This window comes from Sphaeramia orbicularis, chromosome 16 (genome assembly GCF_902148855.1).
Source record: "Sphaeramia orbicularis chromosome 16, fSphaOr1.1, whole genome shotgun sequence".
NCBI classification, from domain to species: domain Eukaryota; kingdom Metazoa; phylum Chordata; class Actinopteri; order Kurtiformes; family Apogonidae; genus Sphaeramia; species Sphaeramia orbicularis.
The window spans coordinates 22,763,690-22,774,060 of NC_043972.1; the positions used below are offsets into that span (position 1 = coordinate 22,763,690).

Here is a 10,371-nt window from a genome sequence, read left to right on the forward strand (position 1 = left end):
TTGTGTTTTAGTTGTAGATGTCCATGAGTCTTCTACACTGTAATTACATCCAGATGTGGACAATGGAACATCTGTTCGGCACATGGTGGCGTCACATTTTGCCAAACTTTTATGGCCTTGTTTGTCAATTGTTGTCGTGAGAAGAGTCCAACATAATTTTTCTTTGTGTATTTGTTGCGTTTCCTCCTGCAGCGAGAAAACACACAAAGCAGGACTCAACCATGAATGAGGAGTGGAAGAGTATGTTCGGATCCCAGGAACCGGCCTGCGTTCAGCCCTCTACGGTAAAGAAAATAGTACAAATAATGAATAATAAAACTAATTCAGTCCTCTATGGTAAAGAAAATAGTAAAAAATAATAAAACTAACTCAGCCTTCTACAGTAAAGAAAATAAAAATAATAAATAATAAAACTAACTCAGCCTTCTACGGTAAAGAAAATAAAAATAATAAATAATAAAACTAACTCAGCCCTCTACAGTAAAGAAAATAAAAATAAATAATAAAACTAACTCAGCCTTCTATGGTAAAGAACATAGTAAAAATAATAAATAATGAAACTTAAATCAGTCCTCTACGGTATAAAAAATATCAAAAAGGATAAACAATAAACCTAACTCAGTCCACTATACAGTAAAGAAAATATGTCAAATAATGAATTTAACTCAGTCCTCTACAATAACAAAAATATGTAAATAATGAAAAATAAACCTAACTCAGTCCTCTATGGTAAAGAAAATATCTAAATAATAAATATTATTTAAGCTAACCTAACCTAACCACCCTCTTAGAAAATGTAACAATTCTACTCTTACAGTTGACAGTGAATCAGACGCTGAGGTTTACTTTCGGACGAAGTCCTTAAATAGACTCTTTATCAGTCATAGCTGGGTGTTTAAATTTCCTAAATCTTTGGGAGACCCAGGGAAAGGAGACTCAGTTGAACGCGCTGATGTAAATCATATGTAGGTTTAATATAAATTGTGTGACAGACGGCAGGTAAAAAGTGCAATTTTTTTGTTTGTTTGTTTTGTATTTGAATAGAAACGTCGTGTCGGATTCGATGAAACTCCCGTTACTTCAAGGCTCATTGTTCAAATTCTGTCTGCGATTCGATCGTCACTTTGACAAAGAACGAAACAAACTGTACTTGTGGTAAATATGGTTTTAATAGAAAAGTTCAGATTATTTCCAGCAGTCTCTCCACACTTTTAATGACATCATTCAGTTTTAGGCAGTACAGTACACCCATAATAAAATCAGAAACAAATGCAGGAAAGCATCAGACACAGATTAATACCAGTGAACTCTGTCGTCTGGTGACCTGTTTACGGTCTAAACCACGTTTCTACGGTAAATTGCGTTGAAGCGATGTGATTCTAAAAAACAGTGGGTTTGATCCTAATTTGTCGACAGCAGTTTGTTAAAGGTTTTTTCACCTCTTTCCTCTAAACAATCTGGAAACATTTGTTTAATGGCTTCGTTTCTTTATCAAGAGACAGAGAAACGTGGTCTTTATTTGCAGAGTGTTTTCGTCTCACCTTCAGTCTGTCAAACACTCGATGTAAACATGTTTTTCAGCCCCATTAGGTGACGTAACAGTTTATTTTCCTCAGTTTAGGGTTTAATTCTGCTTCTTTGGGAATCATTTTAAGTGGCTGTATATAGTAAATACTTAAATGAAGATCAGCTCAGCCTGTTTTCTTGCAGAACTAAGTGATTTCTCCATGTTTAGTAATCATTAACTCGAAAACATCATAAACCCTCCCCATTTCAGTGTAACTGGAGTGTTCAGAAACAACAGGAATACTCAGTAAATGGGAAAAATGTCCCCAGACTGTGAACAGATGCACACTTCATGAATATTCTCATGATAAATTGAAACCAGAACATATCATACCTCATTGTAGTTTGAACAAGAGATCTAAAGAAATCATGCACAACTCATAAAATGCATTTAATATTCACTGGTAGAGCAAATGCAGACCACATTGCTTCACAGAGATCAAAACCCATCACGAGCATATGGACATATGCGTCAAACTTTACCGATATTTACTAAATGTTGAAAAAACCGAAGTGCATAATGTTGCTTTTTCCATTAAATCACAAATGCAATGATTTGTTTATTTATTATGGTGAAATGACAGAAGAAGTCATTCCATAAACATGGTGATGAATGTAAATATCTGTTGTTTTGTATCTAGAACGCTTGTTACCCCTCTATCCCATACTAAATTAAAAAAAACATACCATGTTTCTTTTAAAACTCTTCTTCTTCACTTGTAACATCCATCAGCATCTGTGCTTTTTTTTGTTCATGTGACTCTAGTTGCAAAAAGGTCTTTCCATTGCAGTTTTGTGCGATATACCAATTTCGCTACACCCAAAAAAAACACCTCTTGCCAGTGCAAAAACTTTTCAGCGAAAAGTGAGAGTTTTGGTTAAAGTGTAGTTTTTCCATTAGGGAAATTTTTATGCGCAAGTTCTATTTGTGCAATTTGAGGGTCAACGGAAAAGCAACCACTCATCAGATAAAACACAACAAATTAACCCTCATTCTGCTCCAGTGTGACATATCCAGCCTTTACCGTATTTTGCTGTTTAACATTTCACAGTGAAGTTAAATCATGTCACGTACAAACTCAACTAAAACCATTTAATTTAATAAAAGTCAAACTAAGATCAACTCAAAATAAAATGATTGGATTTCTGAGTCTGGTCTCAGGTCAGTAAATACAATGCTACTATTTCCAGGTGGTTGACGGTCCATCCTCTCAGATCAGGAAGAACGCCGTGGCTCCGTCGGTACCTGTGTTACAGTCGGTGGCCAGTGGCCCCGCCTACCAGCGGCGCATCAACACCTGTAAGGCGGAGCTTCAGCAGCTGGTGCAGCAGAAGAGGGAGCAGTGCAGCGCTGAGCGAATGGCCAAACAGATGATGGAGAGCGCCGAGTGGGAGAGTCGGCCTCCTCCTCCAGGTAGAGGGGGGGTGGGGTCTAAAGTTCCCATGGGAACGGGAAGGGGGGGGGGGGGTATAACCTGGAGCAGGTTATGGAGGATGAATGGGTTGGAAAAGATGGGGAAAAGGGAAAAGATGAATGTTAGACTTGGACTTCAGTTTTCAATCACAGGTTGGTCAAGTTTAGAACTAGAACTACTTGGTTAGGTTGAGGAAAAGATCCTGGTTTGGGTCAAAATTGACTCTTTAAGCACAACAGCAGCCTTTCTTCTAAAATGCCAAGGACAAACTGTGTCCATGTGTTTGTACGTAGACAGGGGGCGCTGCTTACAGCTGTTCAGACTCTGACCTTGGTCCGGCTCTGTTTCAGGGTGGCATCCTAAAGGTCTGCTAGTCGCACACCTCCATGAACACAAAGCTGCAGTGAACAGGATCCGAGTGTCTGATGAGCATTCCATCTTCGCCACTGCGTCCAACGACGGCACCGTAAAGGTGTGGGACAGTCAGAAGATGGAAGGAAAGACCACGACCACCAGGTGGGGGTTCATGGAGTCAAGTTGTGATACCATTAGTCTGTAAAATATTGTTTGTGGCTGTGTTTATTGTTTCCGGTTGCCTTGTGTGTGTCCACAGGTCCGTACTGACATATTCTCGTATCGGCGGTCATGTGAAGACGCTGACCTTCTGTCAAGGCTCACATTATTTAGCCGTGGCCTCAGATAACGGATCCATCCAGCTGCTGGCAGTTGAAGCCAATAAACCACCAAAATCCCCCAAAGTGCAGCCTTTCCAAACCAGGTGAGGACGACCCCACCTGTGAACGCTGTGTGCTGATGTTGGAGGTGTGTCCTAATGTGTCCTCTGGTTCCCATCAGGTCTCTGGACCTCCAGGAGGACGGCTGTGCAGTGGACATCCATCATTTTAACTCCGGAGCTCAGTCTGTGTTGGCCTACGCCACCGTTAACGGATCCCTGGTGGGCTGGGATCTGCGGTCCAACTCCAACGCCTGGACACTCAGACACGACCTGCGACTGGGACTCATCACGTCCTTCACCGTGGACATGCACCAGTGCTGGCTCTGCCTCGGTGAGAATGACCACTAATCACAAGTTATTCGTTTAGAAATAATGTCAATATCATCAACTTCCAGGTCAACGGTCGATTTTACAACAACTGAATAAAACTGATCCAGTCCTTTAAATTCAGTTCAATGTGATTTTACATTTTTATGAACAAAGGGTAAAAATATTTCAGTTGGACTTTGTGCATACTCAGTTTTTCTCTGGTGGAAGTTTCTGTCTCTTTCAAGGCCTCTAAAGTTTGTTGTTGTTCAACTTTCATCTACATTCCTCACATTCCTCTGTGATGCTTGTGCAGATGTGTTATGTTTGTTGTGTTGACATTGTATGAATTATACTCTGCTGTGGTTCAAGGGGTCTGATAAAGCTGACAGATACTCATCACATGACCATTTCACAGCAGGTCGTACATCATGTGTCTACAAACATTTCACTGTTTATCGTATCAGATCATTCATTTCCGGTTTCAGTCTCTATCTGATACTAGACATCATATCAGTGCATCCATGATACACATACTTGATTACTTATTTAATCCAAATCAAAACCTGGAACCACAATATTACATTTCCTCCTCAGGGACGAGCAGCGGCACCATGGCATGCTGGGATATGCGGTTCCAGCTTCCCATCTCAAACCACTCCCACCCTGCTCGTGCACGAATCAGACGGCTGCTCATGCACCCTCTGTACCAGTCTTCTGTCATCGCAGGTAAAATGACAAACAAGGAGACACTACATATTCCTTTTTGATCTTTTAGACTTTTTGTGCTTAACGCAGCTGCTCTGATATGACGGGTTTTTGTTGATCTGCATCGTTTTCAGTTTAACAACCATCAGTTATTTGTAGTTTTTCTCTTATTCAAAGTGTTAAACATGTGACATGACTGTTTGACCTTCAGTTTGGATGTGTTCAGATTCATACTCTGCTGTTTCATAGAAAATGGCAAAGCTCTCGTATTTATTTCCATTATAGTTTAAAACAAACAGCAGTGATTTCTTTTTTTTTTTTTCTTTTTTTTTACATTTTATTCTGTGCGACCAACAGTAGAAGTAACCTGAAACTGTATTAAATTACATTTTTGTGGTCAATATATGAATCACTTACAGCGCATGTAAACAAATGGCATTTGTGAGACATTTGCATCACTTTCATGTAATTTACTAGAAAAAAAACATTTAGGCGGCGACTGTGACTTTAATGGAAAATATGAGCTCATTATTTACTAAAAGTCAAAAGAAAAGTAATTGCTTCAAGAAATATGTGACATTGTTTAAGCGATTAAAGGAAATTTACTGACTTTAAGATGAATCACACATGACTTTAAGGCCACGGTCAATAGAAAAACCCACTAAAATCAGTTGAACCAGGCTTATTAGATTTAAGAAACACCTCATGTTACTACTGCATGTTTGATCAGGTTAATCAATAGATTTTAAGATACATCATGACCACACCACATTTTTAAGGCCACATTCAACAGAAAATTAATTTATCATAAGTCAATATTTTTACATTAATTCGTACATAGACAACATTTTAAATGTTTACAGTTAATTTTTTTTTTTTAACTGCCATCTTGAAAATCGACCGTTATATTTTGGACTAATCAGGAGCGTTTCCTCTGCTTTTTATGGGTGTTTTGTATTTAAGCCATCTCTGAAAATGGACATTAAGGAGAAACATCTGTTTTTGTTGTGTTTTGTACTTGTCTTATCCAGCATAATAACAGCAGAATGGTGGTCTGGCTGTGCTGTTGCGCTGAACAAATTTGCTTTGCCAAGGGGAACTTCATACTGTATTTGAGGCTCCCCTTGATATTCCACTGTCTTTATTTTGGGTTTTGTTGAACCACATTTTCATGCCAGACCTGACAGGAAGGAACAGGGGGAAAAAGAAGAAAGGGGGAAGAGCAAAGGGGGGAGGAGAAAAAAGAAAAAGAAGGTGGCGAAGACCATGAAGATATCAACAATACTAACAATAACCATGGTGATAATTGAAATGATAACAATAACTACAACACCAACTGAGTAAACTGAGCAGAAAAGACTTAATTGAAAATAAAATAAAATAAATACGACCTAAGGAGAAACATCTGTGATTGACAGAGCTCTATACCTTTGAATTAATTTCCTGTTTGTTTCTGTGTGCAGCGGTCCAGGGGAATAATGAGGTGTCGATGTGGGACATGGAGACCGGGGACCGAAAGTTCACCTTATGGGCGAGTACGGCACCCCCACTGTCAGAGATGCAGGTATCACCATGGAAACAGCACTGACATGTACCTAAACACTGGACTGAAACACACTGTGCTTTATTTAAAGGTTCCATATCATGAAGATGCATCTTTATTGTGTTTTTAGGTTTTTATTAAATTTGTCAAGTGAAATAAAAGCTTTGATAAGGCGACCTCCAAAGGAAACAAAACCAATTAGAAAATTCAGTATTAATCAAGAACTACTAACACATGTTAACAGATAGCTAGTCGTGTCTCTGTGAGCGAGTGAATATGTTCTGTTAGCTTTAAACTAGTTATAACAAAAGGACAAAGATAAAATAGTTGGGCCAGTGTTGGTGTTTAGTTTGACTGTATGTAACTGGATGTGTTTGTCAAGTGTTTAGAGCAGCTTTTTGTCAAAATCTGACCCCAGCCAATGTCTAAAAAGTAGGTGGTTACATTTGTCTTGCAGTGTTACATGAGCCTTTTGTGACCATGACACAGGGATGAGGGAAAATCAAATCCGTTGGTCTGCAATTCTATGTTTGCCAAAACATATAGTATTAATGCCAAATGTAAGTTTTAAGATATGGGACCTTTAAACCAGCAAGAATCATCTGTTACTTTACAGCAGTGGTTCCCAACCTTTTTTGCCTTGTGACCCCATTTTATCATCACAAATTTCTGGTGACCCCAGACATTCAAAAACAGAGACAATTTTTTTTTTTTTTTTTTTTGCTAAAATTAATTTGTTTTTGATCATGTAAGGGTTAGTATGTATATTATGTTGCAAATGTTGATTTTAGACAACATTTAGGCTGTATAATGTATATTATTATGGACGGAGGCAGAAAAGCCAGGTGTAGATTACTGCACAATGTGAGAATTTTATTTTCCTTGGTCAGGATATGTACAGTCAGTCCAGCTTGGATTTACAAGGCTGACAATTAATACTGAACAAACAAGAACTCAAACTATGAATTATGAAAGAGCTCCAGCATCTGAAACTGACCACAATGAACATTTGAAAGATAAACAGTACCACAGTGCTTCAGTTTCAGCTTCACAGTTTTCATGTCTTTTATGGATTAAGATTGTCTCTGTCAACTCAGTATATATTTTTAATTTTTATCAATTACTAGAAATTTCAGGCGACCCCATTTGAATTCCAGGTGACCCCACGTGGGGTCCTGACCCCAAGGTTGAAAAACACTGCTTTACAGCCTTTGAGACAAAAAATATATGTATGTATGTGAAATGTTTGCTTTGAATCTCTTACTAAAATAGAGTTTAAGGTCCACAATGATATAGTTAATATATGTAATTTGATATATGTCATTTTACCCATTATGTCCTTATGGCACCATTTTATAGTAAGAGTCTCATACAACTGTTTTATCATTAGGTACATGTCAGTTATAATGATGTTACAACAGTTTACATAAATAGATTCAGGTTCACTATTTAGATCAACTTACTACTGTATTTCATTCTATTTGTACTGAGCTGTACTCTAAAACCTAAAACAAAAAACACAAGACATAAAACATCTGTGGTTGAACTGTTTTTCTAATGTGTGATAACAGCTCAGTGAATGTTTACTGATAAAATGCTGATTTCATTTTCATGTCTAATCTTCAGCGCTCTCTGTATTTCAGCGCAGTTTGTTTCCTTTATTTATTCTTACCAACCTTGTGTTGTCCGCAGCCGTCTCCTCACAGCGTTCATGGGATCTACTGCAGTCCTGCTGATGGAAACCCTCTGCTGCTCACAGCCGGATCCGACATGAGGATCAGGTCAGAACCAGAACCACATTTATACGGGCTCGCTGCAACACAGACCCTCTGGAGTTTCACTAGTTTTAACGTTGCTGTCTTGTTGATGTCTTGTCGTGGTCTTCAGGTTCTGGGACTTGGCCTATCCAGAGCGGTCGTACATCGTAGCAGGAGGAGCCAACGACTCCCTGCACTGTCCATCTGTTCTGTACAGCAGAAAGATCATCGAAGGAACCGAAGTCGTACAGGTTGGAACCAGAGGCATCACACTCAGGATCAAAACTATAGTTATTATTACATTTAACAGAATAGATTTTTATTGTCACAGGAACAATGAATATCAGTTTAGCAGCTCTGTTCTGTGCAGCAGCAAAAACATGTGCAAAGAAAGACTGTAATGAAAATATGACATAAAATGCAGAAAAATGTAGGGCAATGTGCAAAAGCTACAGGATAAAATATTAAGTATACATATACTACTAAAGTACTACTAAAACTACTGAACTACTGAAATATACTATACATGACAAATATGTACAATAAGGCTATATACACTATCTACTACGACATCTACTATTGGTACTACTACTGCACTTTTCAGTTAGAAAATCTCAAAGTGCAGCAGAGAAATAAAACCAAGAAATAAAACAAAAATTGAGCAACTGATGATGGACCGTGAAAACCGACAAATAAAATCTTAAGAAATATAATAAATATATAATAAAATAGCAAGTGAAGTAAAATCATGTGCTAAAACCTTAGAACCACATAATTATAATTACATACAATATTTTTGCACATTTATGTGTATTTCTTTATCATATTGATAATATATTTAGTACATATTGTACAAATTGCTGTTTTAATTTTATCTTAACAGTGTTTTAATATGTACATTTCTATATATATTCAGAGCTATATATATATATATATATATATACATATATATATATATATATATACATATATATACATATATATATATATATATGTTTGTATATTTAGAGCTTTATATACATTTATATATTTGTCTTTTTTATAATTTCTTTCCTGCTACTTTTTATTTATTTTTATTTATACTTGAATGGAGCGACTGTAACACCCATAATTTCCCCCTGACAGTCATAAAGTATTCTGTTTCTGAACCAGGAAAAACCATGTGACCAATAGTATTTACTGATCAAATGACTGACCACTACTGAACTTAATAATGTGTCTTCATTGTTAAACCAGTTCACATTGTTCAGACTCAAGTTAGACAAGAACATGTAGAAAATGAATCCTGTAGACGTGTGAAGTTCTACCTTTTGATCCAACAGATGCTTCCTCAGTCCTGTTGATGCACAGCGGCCATCTTGGATGTTTAAGATCAAGTCTGGGTCTTGTTGTTTGTACATGTCGTATAATTTCAACCTTCTGTTTGTTCCGTAGGAGATCCACAGTAAACAGAAGAGCGGGGTCGTGGAGGACTCGCCTCGCCGTGGACCTGAAGCCCTCCCCGTCGGACACCATGACATCATCACAGACATCGCCACCTTCCAGACCACGCAGGGCTTCATCGTCACTTCGTCCAGAGACGGCATCGTCAAGGTCTGGAAGTAAAACCGGACTTGGACCGAGACTCGATCGAAACCTCAACCAGAGACCGGATCGACCCACAGGACCGAACCCTGCCCTGTCCACCTCACCTCACTTTCATTATTTCTGTTGCTCATAAAGGTTAAAGTCAAAATCCACTGTTCAGGATCTAGGTCCAGTTTACTTTGTACATACCTTATTTTAATGTAATAATTACATACATTTTAAGTTTTGCAGATAAAAACCATGTCAGTGTTTGTGCATCTGTTCAATAAAATCTGCAGATTCATCGGAAACAGTAAAATGGCCTCTTTTATTGAATGAATGTTTGGGTTAAACTTCTGGTTTAAGTTTCAGTTTTGAATCAGACGCGACAAAGTAAAGCAGAAAATCTGAATATTAAAGAAACTGAAACCTATGTTAAAAATATTATCAAACTTTTTTATAAAGTAGAACCGCAACAATAGGTAAAAACATTAGAACTACAAATTGGAAAGGTTTTTTTTTTTTATAATCGACCATATTTTTTGCAGTTTGTTTTTGATCAGTTATTGACTGATTGTTCCAGTAATTCATACTTTAGTATCACTGTTTTTCCTATTTCATCTGAATTGTGAGGATTTACTTCTCATTTCTGTCACTTAAATATTTTTTTCATTTCATGGACTTTGCAGAAATACACTTTTACGAATATCATCGTCTGTTTTTAGGAGAAATTAGTTCATTTAATCCTGACAAAGTGCCATTTTAAAGGGTTAA

The 10,371-nt window shown here is 37.5% G+C and overlaps 1 protein-coding gene across 6 annotated transcripts in view; it reads left to right on the plus strand.

Annotated features, from left to right (window-relative positions):
* pik3r4 (phosphoinositide-3-kinase, regulatory subunit 4) overlaps positions 1-9,903 on the plus strand; it is a 28,747-nt gene extending 18,844 nt beyond the window's left edge. For 5 of the 6 annotated variants that reach the window (XM_030158060.1, XM_030158061.1, XM_030158062.1 and 2 more), the window contains exons 12-21: positions 193-284; positions 2,758-2,980; positions 3,332-3,497; positions 3,595-3,759; positions 3,837-4,048; positions 4,621-4,752; positions 6,195-6,295; positions 7,967-8,055; positions 8,162-8,282; positions 9,466-9,903. In XM_030158060.1, the coding sequence (XP_030013920.1) occupies positions 193-284; positions 2,758-2,980; positions 3,332-3,497; positions 3,595-3,759; positions 3,837-4,048; positions 4,621-4,752; positions 6,195-6,295; positions 7,967-8,055; positions 8,162-8,282; positions 9,466-9,636 (1,472 nt within the window). In that variant the 3' untranslated portion in view covers positions 9,637-9,903. The remainder of the gene's footprint in view (positions 1-192; positions 285-2,757; positions 2,981-3,331; positions 3,498-3,594; positions 3,760-3,836; positions 4,049-4,620; positions 4,753-6,194; positions 6,296-7,966; positions 8,056-8,161; positions 8,283-9,465) is intronic. The other variant, XM_030158059.1, reaches the window with a different exon arrangement.
* Positions 9,904-10,371: the final 468 nt, after the last annotated feature.